Genomic DNA, 21,223 nt, shown 5'->3' with positions numbered 1-21,223 from the left:
ATGTCCTATTGACAGTACAGTCCTATTCTAGTAGATTGTGTTCCAGACCTGTTGCAAATTATTTTATGTTGTTGTTATGTGATGCCAAATACCAAATCCATCAACAGGTGCATGCGCACGCACAGTCTAACGTCTTCACACACTGAATAATGTAGCTCTCTGTGCCAGCCTCTTTTAAACAGGTTACACTAGCTAGCCTACGTTTCACTTGCGTGTCAAACTGAGTTTGAGTCGCGATTCGAGGTTCCGAACGGAACAACACACCTCCTTTTACTAAGTGGCGGGTAGACTATTGTGAGCCATGCGTAATTACGCGCGACACTAGTGGAGTTTACCAAGCCTGATAGTAGTTCGTCTCCAGTGGTTGGCATCCCAGGGTATCGAGCCCTTTCCATTTTCAGGACGTCACCACCGGGGCAGCGGGCACGTCTCCTCGTCTCCAACTTTCAACTCTCCAGTCCTATGTGCGGGAGACAGCATGGGATGCTCCACGAGTTCCCAAACTACAGCGGTGGATACGACCCGACCGAGCAATAAGCCAGAAGAAAGCAATGGAGCAAGCACTACAGGTACATTCACTAACAGCACCTGTCAAACCATGGGCACAGTGTCACTGTTAGCACTGTAGAGTTACATTATTGTATTTGAGCAAGCGGTCATGTCCATCTATTCACTATGAATTGAAAATGGGGGACCCTGATGTAAACAAGACGAAAGTCTTTCTCTGGTCTGCATCCCCTTAACAATTGTGTGTATTGAGCCGTACTGTATTGTACCATCTGTTAAATAACGTTTTCATTCATTCATTCATCACTACTTGTTACATTAGTGACAGAAATTGGCACAAATATAGCATTTGCAATTAGCCTGTAGCCTGCATGTACCGGTGTATATACTTTTAAATAGGTTAGTCAAAGGGATATGTATCACATCTTTCCTCTTTGTAGCCATGATGGTGGAACATATATGATGGCATGTAAGCATTTCACTGTTCCACACAGTATTTATTAATCATTTATTTAATGACATGTAATGATGTCAGAAAGGCACAGTCCAGAGGGAAACACCTGGGTGCACACATAATGTTAATATAGATATTGTCTCCCTCTCAATAGCAATGTGACACAAACATAGTCGTCTATGTCCATAAGGCAGAAGTATACAATAATAGCGAGCCGGGGAAGTCTACTGTCCTCCCTGGTTCAGTTCTTCGATCTGTCCTCCCCGAGTCCCCGTGTGAGAGACCTACTGTATGCTATGCGGGGGGGATTCGATGACAGTGTTTGGTTTCAAAGGGAAATGGAGAAGCCGCTGTTGGTCGCAAACTTCCTTGTACCGGGTCAGAGATGCCTGGGTACCGTGCAATTTAGAACACTTCTCAGGGTAGCCCCCCTCCCCTGCCCATGCGGGTCTCTGGGGTGTGTTTTTGAAGAGTCCCCCCCCCTAAGATGTCCCAGTGGTACATCATGTTTGCACCGTGGCATCTTTTTCTCATGGGCGAACCGTATGCGTGTGTCCTTAAAACCAGACAGACTGGCTGCTATAATTTGAGAGCTGATGAGGGAGGAGGACTAGGGAGGATTCAGTGTTTCCCTTCCCTTTTTTCTCTCTGCAGTTCTTTATTTTGGGAAATGTAGGCCTTTTTTGTGTCACTGTAAAGACAACCTTTGACATACTGAGTACATACACAGAAACACACACAGATAGACACACACACGTGGCACAAGTGTCATCTTTTCATTACTTCAAAATGAGATATCTCCTCACAGTCGATAACCAAGTCTGTTTTGACTTAAAGCCTCCATTTTATTATGCTTCTGGAATTCAGGTAGAAATTCGGCAGGGTAATTTTCTTAACTTTGCGTGTGTTTTCTTGACATCAATCACCATTTTCAAAGATGGACATCACCCAGATTCAGCCTTAACACTTGCTAGTGTTGAATTCACAATTGAATACACAATTCTTCTGTATTGCTCAAGTTCAAGTTTCAAGTTTCTTTATTAGTTGTCATACAGAAATACAGAATAGTTTTGCATGACATGCTTCTTTCTGTTTTGCTCCTGAGAGTGTGCTAGATAAAATAACAAGATAGTATAAAATAAGTATAATATAAGTATAAAATAGAAAGTCATACGTAAACAAGTGTAAACAAAACAAAAATGTTCAATGTTCAATGCTGTTGTTGTATCTCTATAAAACACAGTATCTAGGTCGCTCCTCTCAAGTGTCACCAAGACAAATGCCAGTACATTTGGTGAATAATTCTGATGTCAGGTGTCATGCTTGAAACTACACTAGCTACTAGCCAAATGCTACTTTGAGAGACCCAGAAACTCTCTCGGAAAGAGTATAGACTGTGGGCACGCCACCATTATGGGAAATGCGCTTACCATCTTCTCCAGAGTTGGACAAGAAGATAGATGGAGAGAGATTTCCTCTCTCTGCATTCAGTAGAAAGCTATCTGGCTGCAAGCAAGCCTAGCTTAGCACAAGTAGATGGAAGCGGATACAGACCACTAGCCTAACTTAAAACTCCGGGAGAGGTGTTTTAAGATAGCTTTCTACAGAATGCACAGAGAGGAAATTGGTCTTATCTTATTGTCTGACTAGGTGCATTTCCCATCAAGTTGGTGTGTTCCTTTAAAGTCTGTCACCTCTTCTCAGCCAAGTGTTTTAAATTCTTTCCTTATCTAAAAACAAGAAATTATATTTTCCGGTGATGTTTGGAAGAATCCTGTAGCCACTGTAGCTGGGTACAATCTTCCAGCAGGCTGCATTACATTTATGAGGTATTGACCTCTGAGTGCAAAGATAGCCAGACCAAAGCTGTAACATGCAAATGAGGAATTATCCATTTAAATAGCATGGGGAATCTAAACTGGAGGGAAGCAATGGCAATATTCCTGACTGTTCATACACAGTTCATACATAGTTCATACACTGTTCATACACAGTTCATACATAGTTTATACACTGTTCACACACAGTTCATACATCGTTTATACACTGTCCATACACGGTTCACACACTGTTCATCCACAGTTCACACATAGTTTATGCACTGTCCATACACAGTTCACACATAGTTTATACACTGTTCACACACAGTTCATACATAGTTTATACACTGTCCATACACAGTTCACACACTGTTCATCCACAGTTCATACACAGTTCATGCACAGTTCATACACAGTTCATACCTGGAACTATGGGCTCTGGTATGTGAGGGTCTTAATGTGTCTCAGTAAGAATGCACTATTCCAAGTAATAATTAACTCTTTGCAGTTTGGGTGATTTGTTATTAGCTAAGGTGAAGCATGTTGTTTGGGCAGGAACAATACCTTTCATTCATACCTTCTCCTTACCTTTACAGAGGAACATGTCACATGTCATTCCTTTATTTAGACAGAAGCATAGTTTCCCATTTGGGAGAATCCCCAAGGCACGGTCCTGTTGTCCCTATGTTATGTGGGAGAAGTGCTAATGTTGTGGCCTTTACATGGTCCAGTAGTCCGAGAAAAACTCATGACCTGCCCCCCTGGAGAGTGGAGTTTAACCCCAACACAGCGTTTTGCCCACATAACCCTCCCTCATCTCTGCACCAGGCCTGCTTTCAAAGTATGACAAGTGGGGTGGACTTCCAGGCAAGATAATTAGCATTTTTCCAATTAGAAAGAGAGATCAAAACCCTGTAATATTATCAGAGAGGCTTTATTGCGACACATGTACTGTACTTATCCAAAAAGGCTAAATCAATATGATAAAAAATTTAAAAAAAAAGAATGGGATGACAGCAGTAACTCCCACGAATGGACAGTAAACATTTGTCATTATTATGGGATTTATTCATCAGGTCAAAAAACGTACTGCATGTTCCAGACCCATATAATCAAATAGACCTGCAACAGAAATAATAGTACTAGTAGTCAATGGTATATATAAGAAGTTATTTCAAAATAGTTCCAAATGTGTTATTAATGTACGGGTACCATGCAGTACTTCCCCAATAACACAGTGAGATCCGTTTGTTTACTGTAGGCTCTGCGTCAGCCCAGCTCCACCGCTGTCACATAGGTGAACCCAAGGCTTCTAAATAAAGAGGGTAATCCAAGACTATAGTCGCAAAGCTCCAGGCTCCCTCTCTCCCGGTCTCTCAGTTAAATAATGAAATTCTAGAGCAGGCTCTTCTCACTTCACTGACTCGGTCTGGAGTTTGTTTATGTTGGCCTTTGGTCGCCTACACAATTGCCCATAACCACTCGAGAAAGTGCCGCTGCTGGTGCGCTGCGTTGCTATGAGGTCAGCCATTCATGGGGTTGAGGTGAGAGGTTATTCGTGGGTTGAGGTGAGGAAGTGTTTGCTCAGTTCCATGGCTACTAAAAGAACATGATGCGATAAGAGGTGCACTCTTGTCTATAAAACAATTATCCTACAAAGAAAGTGTCAAAAGTTTGCAAATGTATTGGGACTAATTCAATCATTAATAATTGATTATACTATGCAATTCAAATCTACCAAGTTATTACTTGTAATAGTAATAATCTCAAACATTTTCATGTAAATAAGTGTCTATTTTGCTACTGTCTATCACTAATTCATATAAAACAATAGTGATTCTACCTATAGACACTTCATGAATGTTTTTACATTTGATGTTCTTGGCTGATGTCTGGTAGGAAACTAGAAAACTATCTGGCACACAGTGTTTTATGTCACCAGCAGCAATGGCAGTTTGTTTCGTTTGTTTGATTTTATTATTATGGGATTTATTCATCAAGCCAAAAACCTTACTGCCTGTTCCAGACCTATAATCAAATAGTTCAATAGTAGTCAATGGTACATATAACAAGACATTTCAAAATAGTTTCAAATGTGTTATTAATAGTACTGGTACCATGCAGTAGTTCCAAGAACACAGTGAGATCTGTTTGACTGAAAAGGTTTAGCATGGGGCCACACATCCTGAGGGCCCATGCAGAATATACTGACGGGATGCACCACTGCATCGTTTGGAAACGCCAACCAGAATGACTACAGAGCACTGGAGAGAGTGGTGCGAACGGCCAAGAAGATCTGCGGATGCAAGCTACCCACCATAGACAGTATATTCACCGAGCGGTGCGTCAGCAAGGCACACAGGATCCTGAAAGACCCCAGCCACCCAAACCACAAACTGTTTAAACTCATGCCATCTGGCAGACGGTACCAGTCTCAGGTCCACATCCAAAAGAACACTGAAGAGCTACTTCCACCGGGCAAACAGACTACTGACAGATACACTCTAAATCATCACACAAGCATACTGTACACACAAAATCACCTTGGAGACTTACACACCACACCACACAAGCACACTTATTACATGCACACACTGCTGCTAACAGATACCTTGTATTGGAAAAGTTTGTATAGATAGATCAAATATATGTTGTGCATTATGTTTAGTTCTATAGTTTCGTTTATAGTTTTAAACTGTATAGATAGAATAATATTGTATAGATAGAATACAAGCATCTCACATTTTTCTAAATGTATGTACATTTTAAAAACTGTGACAATAAAATAATCTGAATCTGAATGAATAATAGAAGATTATCACCACTAGATGTCGCCAAAACAAACAAAAATTAGGATCTTGCGGATTACCACTTTAACAATATCATGTTTATTAAATAATTAAACACATTCATTTAGATGAATCTTTATTCCAGTTTCCACATTCACATAAATGCATCGCGATGTTCAGATTAGAGTACGTTGAGACAGGGCAGTTTCTAGTTTTTTGGGGGCCCTATGCAAAATGTTGTTTGGGGGCCCCCGAACGGTAAGAGGATTATATATATGTCTATTAAATATTATTTTTTTCTTGAGCATATAGGTGCTTTCACTCAACGCACGAGAGTGCTTGGCTACCAAGAGAGACTGGTCGTTTTAATTTCAGGAAAAAAAGGCTAAAATGGCAGCTTAGGGGACCCCGTAGTCCGCATATGGCAAGAAACGGCCCTGCGTTGAGAGGCTACACCCCTACCTCCTGTATAATATAATAACCAAGACCGTTTCTAAGATCCCTGCATGTCAGCCGCATTCTGACGATAATGTCCTCGCCAGGGGCAGCCAGTGAGAACGGGAAGGTAGCCGAGGACAGCAAGACCATCCCGGATGAGACCCCGGCCACAGAGGGGGCTGCTAAACCTGCAGAGGACGCCCCCACCTCTGCTCCCGCCGCGAGGGAGGTGGCCAAGCCTGTAGCGGCCGACACGCTGGCAGAGGCGGCTCCAGCAACCGAGGCGGCTCCAGCACCTGTGGCGGTGGCAGCGGATGCGCCGGCACCTGAGCCAGCACCGGCACCGGCACCCGAAGCGGCTCCACCAGCAGCAGACAGCACCACAGAGAAACCAGCTAGTCCCTCAGAGCCTGCGCCTGCAGACAAAGGTAGGCTGTTGTATCAGGGGGGTAAGTGGGGGGAATAGTGGAACTGACTGCCCCAGGGCCACAGTCAAATAAACAACCCAGAATCAAAAGGCACAGGAGGCGACACAGACCCAGAGGCAGGAAGCACATTTAAGAGGTTGCTCTCACCAAACACCACCATAAAGTTGTCTAAAGATTGAAATGCACACTCTCATATCAGTACAAGTCCGGCAGCGTGGCTACATGAAGAGAGCTCCAGACTCATGATCGGAAAGTGGTGTTGTTGTCCAGTAGGGGGCACTCTGGACTCGTCAGTAACAATGCCCCTGTTACAGTGATAGGGACACCGTACAGCTGCGAGTGCCGTCCTTCGGATGAGATGCTAAACCGAGGTCCTGACTGAATTCGGTCGTTAAAGAACCCAGGACACCTATCGCAAAGAGTAGGGAGTTCCCTGACGTTCCCTGGCCAAATTCCCAATCAGGTCTCTGACATCAAGGCCACCTAATCATCCCTCCCCCTTAATTGGCTGATATCAATCCCTGTCTCCTGAGCCGTTCAGCCATTGTGTAGTGGCATGTGTGCCTGGTGCCAGTGTATGGCAGCCATTGAGCCTGTGTAGCCCACGGTTGGGTGCTACCAGTGGTGGTGAAGGAGGCAATTTCCACCCTACATTGTGGGGAGCTCTTTGAGTGTCCATATAAATGTAATGATCATTCATTCATTCATTCATTTTGAGCCAGTCCATTCGGATCTACAGTAGCTCTGAACATCTCAGAGCATGTCAACCACATTCCTTGGCGATGTGCAATTGACACACAACACAATGTTGGTACAAACAACACCCAACGGTAGAATCACAAAAGATGAAGACATTACGTGATTCATCCTTCTGCGCCGCCTCCTGTGGACGGCCGCACCTCAGACAGGAGCACAGTTGAAAAGGGCCAATTAAAGAGTTAACAGCATTCTTGCTTGCAGATTAGCAGCATTGGTGACACCTGTTACATAATATAGAACCATAATTGCAATGACCTTTTGAGCAGTAGTGTGGGAAACAATAGGAATACAATCAAAAAGAGGAAGTGAGCCTCCGATGATGCAGGAAAACTGTCCACTGAGTGTTTGTAGTGCATCTGTTTAAAGTTCCAATCTAAAAAACGAAACAAATACAAAGACTGTAAAACAGGATGTATGCAAACACAAAGCATTTGCCAAGAAGGCTTCTTTAGGTATGAGTAGCATTCTGAAGAATGATGAGTAGCCACCCACTCGCACCTCCGTTGCAATAAGACATTACAAAAAACAATGTTTCAGCAACAATGCTTCATCAGGGTTAATCTGATTGTCAGAGTTAACCTGATTGGCACTGTTAATCTGATTGGCACGGTTAATCTGATTGGCATGGTTAATCTCATCATCAGGGTTAATCTGATCTTCAAGGTTAATATGATCACCACGGTTAATTTGATGAAGTTGAGCATCGCTGTCAAAATGTTGGTTTTTGTTATGTCCTACACTATTGCATGGGAGCTGGGGAGTGTGTGGCTATAGGTACCTCATTAATGCAAGTGTGCATTTCACCTAACATTAGGATCGTCAGCATCCCAGCTTGTTAGCATATACAGTAACTGGGCCGCAGGAAATGTCATGCAATTTCCTTATGTACTGATGAGTTTGCTCATATTTGCTCAAACCCGCAACATGTAATCACACACCAGGCACACCTACTGTTTCTAACATGCTTCTATGCTTCCTATCACCCAAGCTTCCTAACATTCTTCCTGTGCTTCCTAACATTCTTCCTATGATTCCTAATATGCTTCCTATGCTTCCTAACATCCTTCCTATGCTTCCTATAACCCTTTCTATGCTTCTTATTACCGTCTACTGTTAGCATGCGAATGGAGTATAAACTATAAATGGAGAGCAGTCAGTGTGTCAGTGTTTTAGCATTAGCATATTGATGCCAATGCTAATGCTAATAACTATAAGTAGAGCGATCAGTGTTTTTGCGTGTTTGTCTGTGTCTGGTGTGTCGCCTGGTGGAGATTTGTGCTCTACTGAGTGCACCTTTCTAGTTTAAACTAGTTTCATTACTTGTTTGTGGACTAGCTAGCTGATGTCCTTTACAACTACTGACAACTGACAGACTGACTGATGGGCCAATCAGAGTAACCCGAGTAGATAATGTAATGTTTTTAGGGAAGCAGATTGGATACAGATGGTTATTAAGTATAACTCTAGTTATATGAATGTTGGCAAAGCATCTTGCTTGCCTATTGGACTGCTCCTTGTGCCAATAGCCCGCCAGCTGAAAGAACAATGCACCTATCACAGACCAGGGCTATGCCCCCCTGCTGAGCAGGGGCTGTAGTGTACATTCTCCCTCCCATAGTTCCTTTTCAGAAACCCGGGACAACAGGGAAGAAAAGCAACATGCTTTGCCTGCATTCATATTCATATTCATTATACTTCATAACTCTGGCAGAGCGGTGGCGGAGGCAGCTGTGGTAGGAGCGGCGCTGTGTTTTCCCAGGCCTGGGTTCAGACGGCCCTCAAGGGGGGATGGCGCTGACCGGAGGGTGCCTTGCCCTGGTGTGGTCTGCGGGACTCCCAGCGGCTTGACGGCGCTCATCGTCGAGAACAATTATTTTGTGGTGTTAAAAGGCGCTGCGAAGCGTATTCCTCAGCTGAGAGGAACAGATAGGGAGGATGTAGGATACAGCCTCTGCTTATACTAGCTCGGGAGGTGTAGCCAGTGGCGGCTGGTCAATAGGGGCGCTAGAGCGCCGCCCTCCCTGGTTAAAAGAGAGAAGAAGAAGAATTTTTTATTTTTTTTAGAGCCCTATAAATAAAATAAACATGTTTAAAATGAATAATATTTACTCATTTTAAGTATGTTTGTGTTTCCAATGCACAATATAACGTTAATATATCAAATATAAATAATTGTTTTCAGTTAACAGGAAGTGACTGTCTGATAGAGAATACGTTCCGTAGCCGCATTTCTCTCGGGCTAGCCGTAGCCGCATTTCTCTCGGGGTAGACGCAATAGCGCTTACAGTGGGCGTGCACTGGTTTCATCGCTGTATCCGTCGCAGCCAATCAGTGCGTAACGCGATGTGCGTTGAAATATGATGTATTATGATGGAAGCCGGGCGCGTTTTAAAGCGATCTATTATCATCTAAGCAAGCAGCGCCAGTATTTTCCGTAGCCGCATTTCTCGGAGACGCTCTCTGATTGGGCGACGCCAGTACTTTTCCGTAGCCGCATTTCTCGGTTTGGCTTAGAGCAGGGCGATAGAACGCCAGGTAGTTTGCACTTTGCAGCTGTTGGTCGGATGCAGTCTGGACAGGTCAGTGACAGGCTGACGGCAAGTTCTTTCGACGATTAAGCTTAGGCACTCTTTCAAAGTTGGTTAAGGTTAGAGTTTGTCTTAGAGCATGGCGATAGAACGCCAGGTAGTTTGCAGGCTGTTCGATGCTGTTGTGTTGTGATGCAGTCTGGACAGTGGGCAGTGGATAATTTGGATATACATCGACAACAGTCTGGGACTGTGGGACAGTCAGTAGACATACACTTTATCAAGCCCTCCGGCTGAACCACGTTTCAATTAAACAAAGTGAGTTAATTCTCTCTCTCTCTCTCTCTCTCTCTCAACACAGCGTGTTAATTTCGCAGCGCGTGATGCATAATGGCTGAATGAATGAATGGTAACTTGTTTAAAATGACAAGATATATATGTGTTCATTATTGGATTGATGATCATACATGTACTAGTGTAGTATGAATGAACTCGCGCCCACCCAAATGTAGTTCACAGCGGCCGCCACTGGGTGTAGCCCTGGTCTGTGATAGGTTCATTTGTAAACTTCTTCCAGCTGGTGCGCTATTGGCCCACGGGGCAGTCCAATAGATACAAGCAAAATGCAGAGCCTGCATGACATACAACTGAAATGTCATGTCATAGTTTTCACAACTTACAGTTCTGACATTATGGCTGCGTTTACATCAATGTATCCCCTGTAAAAGAATGCAATGAGATTGAAAAAGACAGTTAAGCAATAATACACGAGAAACGGTGGGATGTCATGAATATTGCCACGGCTGTTATGCGCCCGCTCTAGTGGCGTAGGCATCACAGCCGTGGCAATATTCATGACATCCCATTGGCTTCCGAGTGTATTATTGCTTTTATACAGCAGGTTGCGTCGGGGAAAAAATAGGATGAATACAGACAATTCTAGGGTCTTTTATATCGATTTCAGTGAACTTGGCGTAGAAAAATAGTTCCTAATGATGTCTCGTTGCTATTGAATTTCAAATGGAGTAGGCTATCAACAAGCTTGGCAACGCAAACAAATGACGTATTTGTCTAATGCAAGCGAAAGTCGGAAAAAGTCATCAGCACCTCAGACAGTTCCGGGAGTTGGGCCAGTTCAATGCCCAGGCCGACTTGGTGGTGTTTAAGGATTAATTGAAGGATGAAGGATTAATCGGCTGCAGTGAGGACGAAGCCTTGCATCACGTGTCCCCTCCGGTACACGAGGAGGCAGCCATTGCATCTTTTCACCTGTACAGCGCGATGCCCCCGTTACTTCCTGATTCTGCTGTACAGGCGCACCAACCGACCTGTAGGAGTCGCGGTCCACAACGTCCAATCCCCACCCACCAGCTTTCCCACCCCTAACACTGCCAATTGTGTTAGTATGAACGACCAGCCAAGCTGGTAGCAACGCCGAGAGCTGGGCTCGAACCCAGCATCTCCTGCGTTAGTGGCGAGCGCCTTGCCCACTGCGCCACTTAGCCGCCCTTCCCCTCCCCTGTCTTGAACGTTGCTCGCATATGCCCCCCACTGGCCGGTTGTAGGGAGGATAGAAGCCTTGCATCACGTGTCCCCTCCGATACACGAAGAGGCAGCCTGTCACATCTTTTCACCTGCCAGCGCGGACTCTCATTGGCGAGGTGTAACGTGTGGGAGGCTCACACTACCCCCGCCATTTCCTGTCTCTGCTGTGCAGGCGTTCCCCAACCGACCTGTAGGAGTCGCTGTCCACAACGTCCAGATTACCACCCATCGACTTCCACCCGCTAACTCTGCCAATTGAGTTAGTATGACGGCCGGCCCAAGCCGGAGGCAACGCAGACAGCCGGATTCGAACCCGGTGTCTCTTGCGTTGGTGACGAGCGCAATGTCCGCTGCGCCACCCAGCCGCCTCTAGCGCAGTGGTATATTCATGGTGATTTAACCGTGTGTGTAACATGAATATACTCACGGTTTAGAACGCTCTCGACCAATCACAATGCGTGGTCGGACCTACCTGTTGTATAATTGTCATTGTACTGAATCTTTTAAGAAACATTTGGAAACTATGAGACTCAAGAGTTTTCAGTGGAGGGTCTCTATGAATCTTTGGGCAGGTTTCACAGGGAAAGATGAAGTCCGCTCTCCAGACCAGTAGGACTTCCCACGTGAGGTCTTAAAATCACACTAGCCTGTAAGTTCAATAACTGCCTAAAACCAAATAATCAAATAATACTCAAACAGCACCTGTGACGATAATAACGTGTCCCCGTGAGGGAAGAGACACTCACCGCAGGACAGTGAGGACTTGTGAGGACGCACAGTGAGGACACACACACACACACACTGTAGTGGCTTCATCCAGCAGTAACCAGCATGGTGACCCCTTCTCCCCCTAGGCCCTCGCTTGGTCCCACTACAGTGACTGTAACCAGGTTGTATCCAACAAACAGATGTGCATTAGCCCCGTTTAATGAACACACCAGGGGTAGGCACGCACGCTTAAAAAAACACACTCCCTGTTGTATTCATAAAAAAAAGGTCATACAGACAATTATTTAGTATAACGACTTCTCGTCGATGATAATAGGCTAAAATGTCAAACCGTTTGATTGAATGAACCCTTGTTTGTTTTCTTTCCTGACCAAATTGTCCTGTGGATGAGATGCGTCTCCGAGAAGATCTAATTTGCGATCTACTATGTGAATTTGAAATTATTCACTGAAACTGTTCACCCCCATATAGAACCATCATATAAAATGCACATTTAAGTGAAACACTAAAATCACTTAAACTGGAGGTACAGTACCTTTACATAATTTCTGTAACCTTAGCCATTTTTGCGACTTACCAGTAGTTGTCCATTCTAAGCACAGTCTATGCTGTTCCTCACACAGTAGTAGCTCTGGCTAGTCAGCCACAAACCTAATGCAAAGTCAATGGGGTCAAGTTCCTGTCTGTACAAGCTGACTGAAGGTAATTGAAAACTGCTTCACGGTGCACACAAAGTAGTATCCAGTTACATTCATTAGTAGGAAATAAGGCCAAAAACCAGGACTATCCCTTTAACACTTTGGATGCCACGCCTCCCCATCTCAAAACATGGTTGAATGCCAGCACCCACTTCAATGATAGCGTTGTGAACGCATAAACTATGTCTTAAATTATGTGTCTAATCTGGCCATCACTTATCAATGACTTGTTTGCAGTCAACATTGTCGAAACGGATTGTTCTTTAATCGGTTCATTTCCGTTTTATACCATTTTGAAAAACCCTCGTTTTCTTGAAAGTTTCAGGAAAATATAAAGATTCTGTGATAAACGGCCTTTACTGGAATATTCTGGAATACACAAAAAAAATATTTATAAATAGTTTTCAAATAAACGCTAGATTATCGATAGTATATGTGTACTTATGCACGCTAGAGAAGCGGGCTGAAAAATCTATTCTCTCATTTCCTGATCAGCGCACACACACACACACACATGGCACACGCTGATATCTCTCTGAAAACAGCTCTGATTATCCTAAGACTGGTAAAATAGATTCCTTACCTCAGATCAGATGTTCTCCAAAAAGATTATTCCAATTCCTGATCGCCATTCCAAATATCGATCGCGTTTATTGATTCAGCGCTGGGTACTGGAAATATGTATTCCACGCTGTTTTGTGGCTCGGCAATGACTTGGATCTCTTCGGATGGCTTGCCGGAGAAGTAAAATGAGGAAACTGGATTCCCCCCCCCCCATGTCTTTAATTCAGTCTAATCCAATGGGGTGCAGTACAACAGGGAGAGACGATAGGGGGCGGTATTTTCCCAATGGAGCTCAGAGAGAGTTTGCAGCACTAACGTGAGACTAGATTGATGAAATATGAATTAAAATTGCTAATAAAAAAATGGAAAAAAAACGCTATATGTCGTTGCTGGCATTCAACGGTCGGCATGAACTAACGACATATAGCGTTGTTGGCACTCAAAGTGTTAAGGACACAACACTGATTTGTGTACAGTATTAATGTAGTTGTTTAATCGCAAGAGCTTATAAAACGGTAATAACAAATCAGAATATTTATTGTATTTATTATATAACTGTCTATGCAAACGTCATCTCTGCAGTATATATAGGAGGTACATATACTATACCTTAGATTAAGACACTTAGTCAACTAATAATCATATTATATATCACTACATTGGCTCCCCTTCTCATCCCGGATCAACTACAAAATCCTGATGCTCACCCATAACTGCATAAACGGACACGCACCCCTCTACCTTCAGGAACTCATCACTCCACAATCCTCCACCCGTACCCTCGGATCTGCAGGTAGCCTGCTCCTTCGGGTCCCCAGTACCAGGCTCTGCACCATGGGGATACCGAGCCTTCTGCTCGGCTGCACCATGCCTGTGGAACAGCCTCCCCATCCAGCTGAGGGCACCACAGAGCCTGGCCTCTTTTAAAACAGGCCTGAAAACCTAGCTGTTTCAAAAGGCGTTTGATTGCTGTAAAGTCAACTCTTGCTTTCCACTCCAAAGGACATAAGGAAACAACTCCAAGTTCCAACTCCAAGTCAATTTTTATTTTCAACAGTTTCAGTTGCAGTTGATTCTTGACTGGTTGGTTCTTCATATAGGTTGAAAACCTTCGAAAACAAAGAAAAAGGTTTTAACAATGCAATAAACATAAACAACAAACAACAATAACCATCTTTTCAAACCAATAAGTTCTTTTTAAACATGGTTGATTTTAAACATTAAATATATATTTTAAATAATCAAACGTCTTTTAACGATAGTGTTTACACAATGAATGCCAAAATGTAAAGTATTAAATTACCTTATAAAGTCGACATTTTAACACAGTCTTAAATTAACTCGACATTTTAACCCAATTATTAAAGTAATTTTCAATGAATCATTTCTGAATTGTAACTTTTAATAAATGATTCAAGTTAGTAAACATTTGATTCAAGTCAAGTAAACATTTGGTATTTTAAATTGAATAAGTGAAGAAATATAGCTAAACTTTAAGCTTGTAGATCAGCTCTGATTGAACAAGGCATTTTAAACCTTTAAACATGAGTTGTCGACCTTTTTAGTAGTCTTTCAAATTCTTAAATCATTTTAACATTTCTAACTTGGTCTTAACTTGTAAAGATACTTTTAAACATAAATGAAAACCAACTCTCAAGCAAGTGAATGTGTAGACTGAAACAGTTGGAGCTACTAAACACACAATTGAATTAGCCTGATTTTAACCACATTTAAGCAGAAGTATAAATAAACAGTAGAATAAGTAGAACATAACCGACCATTGGCGTCTTTGGGGGTAGAGCTCCTTGGGTCGACCTTCAGCTTGCTTTGTTTGTTTGTTCTGTGAGTGTCTCCACCACCTTCAGCTTGCTTTGTTTGCTTGTTCTGTGAGTGTCTCCACCACCAGCCTTTAACAGCTGTTCAATCAGCCAACGGCAGCCATCTTGCAGCTGATGCACTCTGGGAGATGTAGTTGGTAGTTGTCTGAGGTGTCTTGACATGCTCCACTCATGAGTTTTAACTCAACACCTCCCACTTGAGCTCCTGGGTTCTTAACCACAGAGGTCACTCAAGTCCTTCACGCCTCTGTTGTTCTTCAGTAGGAAGTAGAATGACCAGCCGTCTGACATCTCGATGCAGAATTGTGGCCGGGATTTTGGTTTTCACTATTTGATTTTGTGGGCTTTCCTTTGTCATTTGCTTTCGTGATGGGGACAGGATAGCTGGGAAAGGTCCTCACCAGCACATCTCTTACGATGCCTTTGCGGTCAGCGTTGACACTGACTACTCTAGCCAGCTTGTACTGTCCTCTCAGGGCATTTTGGTCAGCCAACCAGACCACATCTCCAACAGCAACATTTCGCTCTTTGGTGTGCCATTTGTTCCTTATGAACAAATTAGGACCGGCCAATTGGCTCCATTTCTTCCAGAACTTGCTGACTTCTGCCTGAATATTCTGAAGTCTTTTGTATGGGTAGCCATCAAACTGAAAGTCTCCAGGGTCACCTTTAGGATGGGCACGTCCTAAAAGCAGAGAGTTTGGAGTGATGTACTCTATGCAGTCTTCCCTGCTTTGAGTTCTTGCATCGATGGGTCTCTCATTAGCAAGGTTGGCTGCCATGAAGAGAAACGTTTGGAATTCTCCCCATGTGAAAACACCTTCTCCACCAAGGTTGCTTAAGGCCCGCTTCACTATTCTGACAGCTGCCTCTGCTGCACCGTTCCTGTGGGGAGAGTCTGCGGGGTGGATCTTCCACGACCATTCTGTGCCATGTTTGGCAGCTCTTCCTTCAAGTTCAGGCCTGTTCAGTTGGTCAAGGAATTTGTAAAGCTTTTCCAGAGCAGGCTTGGCTCCCACAAAGTTAGAGCCAGGGTCTGACCAGAGTTTCCTGGGGTGTCCTCTCAGCGAAGTGAACCTTTGATAGGCGAGCAGGAATCCTTCGGATGACTGGTCACTCACCACTTCAGTGTGCATGGCTCGGGAAGCCATGCAGCAGAAGACGATTCCCCATACCTTGAGTCTGGTCCTCTTTTTGACCTCATCCTTCACTTCATAGGGGCCGAACAGGTCCATGGTGGTGAATTCAAAGGGTGCAGCTGGGCCTGTTCGCTCTGGAGGCAGGTCAGCCATGATTTGTTGACACTGTTTTACATTGTTCTTTCTGCAAACGACACAGCTGTCAACCACCCTCTTGGCAAGTCTCCGGCCTTTTATCACCCAAGCCTTTTTCCTCATGCGAAGAAGGGTTCCTGCTACTCCCTCATGGTTTGCTTTGTGGGATTCTTGTGCCAGCAATGTAGACACCCACGATTCAAAAGGTAAGACTGGCACTGCAGTCTTCACTTCGTTGAACATCTGGATTCTGCCTCCACAAAGTAGGAGTCCAGAGTTCACGTCTTTGTACACTGCCAATCTGCTTAGAGTCGTCTCTGGGAAGGCTATAGCTTCTTGAGCAGCGAGGAAAAGGTCTTCAGATGCGTTGTCAATTTCTTTTACAGTCAACCCAGCTTGTTTGGGTGATGCCTCCCACTTTGACTGCCCTGGCACCTGGCACTTCCTCTCTAGCCACTGCTTGACAGCTCGATAGACCCAGGCGATGACTCTCACCAGTTTGGACAGGTTGCTGAATCTTCTTATTTCCACAAGATCTTTGACCCAGCCAGTGGGCTTCCTTCTTAGAGGAGTTGGCATTTCCTTTTGACTTTCCTGTGTGGTCAGAGGGTCGTCTTCTTGCGGACTGATTTTAGCTTGAGCTCGTGTGATTGCAGCTGAAAATGCCTTCCTTTGGAGTCTGTTTACGCTCTCCCTGGCCTGGGCAGCTACCTCTCCAGCTGATTTAATGGGCCACTCCTCCACTGGCCACTTCAGGAAATCTGGTCCATTTTGCCAGGTGGAATCCTCTTTTAAATCTTCAGGAGTGGCTCCTCTTGTAATGATGTCAGCTATGTTCAGACCTCCACGGATCCACCACCAGTCCTGCACTGGTGCAGTCTTTTGGATTTCACCCACTCTGTTGGCAAAGAAGCTTTGGTACCCATAACTGTCTCTCTGGATTGCCCCAAGGACCGTCTGACTGTCCAGCAGATGGAACCATTTCTCGATCTTCATTCGAGCATGCTTTTCCACATACTTCCTGATTCTGGCTGCGAAGACTGCTCCACAGATCTCAGCTTTTACAGCTTCTCCCTTTTGATCCAGAGGTGTCAGTTTGGCTTTTGATTCCACGAACCGAACTTCAATGCCATGACATGTTTCCCACCTTAAGTACATCACAGCTCCAAAGGTTTTGTCACTTCCATCAGAGAATGTGATGCCCCAAGGGTTTTCTTTCCAGTCAGCTGGTGTGAGGCTTCTGTAGAATTTCACCTGACCAAGCTGTACATATTCTTCAAAAAGCTGTATGGCTTCTTCTCTGATGCTTTCCGAGAGTGGTTTGTCCCAGGTTTCTTGGGTCAGCTTGCCACCTCCTCCCTCTTGGAATGCCTTTCTGACAAGAATTGCTCCCTTCTGCTTGACCGGTGCTACTAGGCCAATTGGGTCGTACAGCCCGGCTACTTGGCTTAAGAGAGCCCTTCTAGTCAGTGGGTTTGGTGTTTCGGTTCTCACCTCTTCTTTGAGGAGATCTTTGCCAACTCTCATTTTCTTCTTTCTTTTGGAAAAGTTAACAGAGGTCAACATGTAGAGCTTGTCTTCGTCCACTTGGTAGCCGATGCCTAGAGCTTTGTTGTCTTCTTCCCTCATTTGATTTGGGAGAATGAAGGTTTTCCCTTGTTCCTCTTTTAGGACTTCCTTCTCTGTTCCTTTCCTCCCACTTTGCCCTGACCGGACCCATGGTTTGAGGAAGAAGCCTCCAGCTCCCAAAATCTCTTCAACTTTTGCAGTGATTTTGTCGAGTTGATCCAGGTTATTGTGGGAGGTCAAGAGGTCGTCCACATAACTGTCCTCTTCAATGACTCTGCGTTCATCTTCCAAGTGAACAAAGCTGGGCAGGCTCGCCGTTTCTCTCATAGCCAACTGAGCGATGCAACCAGCAGGTTTGTCCCCGATGTTGACTCTGGTGATTGCATATTCACTGATCTCCTCTTCTGGGCTGTCTCTCCAGAGGAATCTGTGTAGATGCATCTCACGCTGCTCCAGCCACACAGAGTTGTACATCTTCTTTATGTCTCCTAGAGCTGCATGCACACCTTCTCTGAACCGTAGCAGTACAGCTCTAATAGGGTTGAGTACATCTGGTCCCTTAAGAAGGATGTCATTCATGCTCACGCCTTTGTACTTCTGGCTGCTGTTCCAGACAATACGAACTGGTGTTGTCACTGAATGGGGTTTGGCGCCACCAGGTGGCTCACATACCACACTGGTCCAGTCCACTTGTCAATGATGTCATCGGTGAGTTTTATGGCTGCTCCTCGTTCGACCATTTCCTGGATTTGGGTTGTGTATGCGACTTTCCAGTCTGGTTCTTTGCTCAGTTGTTTTTCCATCCTTAAGAAGCAGGCCTGGACTGCACATTTGTTGTAGGGGAGAGAGACAGGATCTACGGTCCAAGGATATTTTGCATCCCAGTGTGGAGATGGGGTGTGAGCATCCTCCTCTTTGTAGGTGAGGCCTCCTTTAATGATTTCATACTCCCTCTCCTCTGCCAGGGTCATTTCTTTTCCTCCTGGTGGACAGTTTCCACAGCGACATCCTCCACATTTTGGTTCACATGCAGCTCCGATGCTGTCCCAGTGCCACCACTCAAGGAACTCACGGTTACTGGCAACTGTGAATGTCTCTTGATATTTGACTGCTGCTGTTCTCATGGAGCGAGCAAAGTGAGTTCTTGATTCATATGCTTCCACGTCCACCTCTTCATGCAGATCAGGATGTGCTCCGCCCACCGTCTTCCCCAGTGGACTCTCCCATAAGACAAGGTCTCCAACTACTTTTACTCTTTGGGGAGCAAGTCTTCCCTCTCGGTGGCTTATGAGTAGTTCAACCTCTTCTGGCCTTTCCAGCTCTTCAAGCTTGACCTCCGGGAAAAACCTTTGCAACCTCTCTGGTTGAATCACTTGATGGACCTTGGCGATTTCATCTAGGCCGTAGCAGACTAGTTTGTGGGCTCTTTCAGTGCCTGTAGGAGTCTTCACTCTAACTTTGAGGAGGTATCTCTGAGTGTCCACCTTCATGGCCATTCCTCCAACCCCATGCACAATCAATGTTATCTTCTCTCTTCTCAACCCAAGTCTTTCAGCAGCCTTATGGGTGATGTAGTTTGTATCTGACGCTAGGTCAATCAATGTCCCAATTTTCTGACCAGCGTTTGCAGTGACTTTCATCAGCATCATGATGACAGGAAGCTCGGCGAGACCATTTCTTCGCAGTAGTTCAGACTGGCCGGAGGTTTTGAGTGCCACTGTAGTTTTGTTAGTAAAAGCCCTTCTGCCTCGATCTGCCATTTCAGAGGAGAGTTCAGACAAGAACGACTCTTGTTCCTCTGTGAGTTTGCCTTTGTTGCCGTCTCTTCCACCTCTTCCTTCTTCCCATCGAGGCTTGAATTCTCCTTTTGGGCAGAGGATATAGTGGTGGTCTGCAGCATTTCCTCTGTTCTTACAGTCTGCATTTCTGCATAGGAATGTCTCTCTGCAGTATGCAGTTCCGTCATGGCATCCGAGACATTTCCTGCATGCTCCCAGCTTCTTCAAGGCAGCCGTCTTCTCCGAAAGCTTCAGTCTTTTGAACTTCCGGCAAAAGAACAGTTTGTGGTTATGTCCACTGTTGCCACAGACAACACATAAGTCAAGCTCTAGTCTCTTTGTGTTCTTTGTCGAGGCAAACTTTCTTTCATTCTTTTTGTCCGGGCGATCTGGCTTGTCAGTCTTCTCCACAATTCTTAGTTGATCAAGCCTCTCCAGTATGTCTTCCTGGTTCTTCAAATATTTCAAGAGCATGTCAAAATGGTTCTCTGCTGTGACATTGCTGCTGGGATCTACCATGAACATCAACCAGTCTCTCTTGATAAAGTCAGGTAACTTGCTTTCAATTGATTTGATCACAAGTGCGTTGTTCATGGCCCCAGAGTTGCCCAATTCAGTGAGATCTGACAGAGCCTTCTCCACAGTTTGTATAAGGTCGATGACCTTTCTTGGCTGGTTTCCTTTTACATATGGTATCCTGTCGAGCTCTTCAAGGATTTCCACAGTGATGCTTGATTTATTTCCATGCCTGTTCTCTAAGACTCTGAAAATGTCTCTGGCTGTAGTGTAGGTAGAAAGTCTGAGTTCTTTTGAGATTTTCTCCTCCACGCTGTCCAAGAGCTGGATCTTTTTAACTTCAGGGGATCCGGATGGCTCTCCCTGCCTTTGCAGGCTTTCCCAATCTTTTCTCCATCTGTGATATTCTCTCTTATTTCCAGAGAAGGTAGGTAGGGTGGTTGGCTTTATCCTCACCAACGGTGTCGTCGGATGGTGTGGTGCAACTCCTGTGCCTTGCTCATCATCCCTCAGGCTGCGTGCAGATGTAAACTGAGGTTTCCTCATCTTCAGCCTGAGAAGGGTGTCTTCTAGCTTCTTGAGCCTCGCATTCAGTTCATCTCTGGATTCGTCAGGTATCCATTTCTCCCACGTGGACATTATAGAGATGGCCTTGTCTCCCATCTCGTCTGAGAGCGTTAGGTGCTGTTCATAGCACTCTAAGGATTCAGTCCTCACTGGCACAGTTCCTGTTGCTTCACTTACTTTCTCAGCTCCATCAATAGCTGTTTCCAGCTCATGTTTTCCATATTTGGACCACAGGATTAGCTGCACAATGTCTTTGATCTCTCCCATCTTTGTTTCGGCTTCTTTTGAAGTATGTTTGAGGTCGTCCTCTTCCTTCTCGTCAAGCCCTTCATCCTCAGGTTTTACTTCAGCCTCCAGCCCAAACCTGAATTCATCATTTGCCTCAAGCACGGCTCTATAACAGAGTGAGAGTGTGCTGAACT

At 44.7% G+C, this 21,223-nt stretch overlaps 1 protein-coding gene across 3 annotated transcripts in view; it reads left to right on the top strand.

Annotated features, from left to right (window-relative positions):
- The first annotated feature begins 215 nt into the window (after positions 1-215).
- The window catches only part of LOC311226896 (uncharacterized protein), a 25,797-nt gene continuing 4,789 nt past the window's right edge, over positions 216-21,223 (top strand). For 2 of the 3 annotated variants that reach the window (XM_084312359.1, XM_084312358.1), the window contains exons 1-2: positions 216-569; positions 6,113-6,436. In XM_084312359.1, coding sequence (XP_084168485.1) covers positions 479-569; positions 6,113-6,436 — 415 coding nt within the window. In that variant the 5' untranslated portion in view covers positions 216-478. The remainder of the gene's footprint in view (positions 570-6,112; positions 6,437-21,223) is intronic. The other variant, XM_084312360.1, reaches the window with a different exon arrangement.

This window comes from Notolepis coatsorum (assembly GCF_963971535.1).
Source record: "Notolepis coatsorum genome assembly, chromosome: 4".
NCBI classification, from domain to species: domain Eukaryota; kingdom Metazoa; phylum Chordata; class Actinopteri; order Aulopiformes; family Paralepididae; genus Notolepis; species Notolepis coatsorum.
This window is presented reverse-complemented; position numbering and strand designations above follow the sequence as displayed.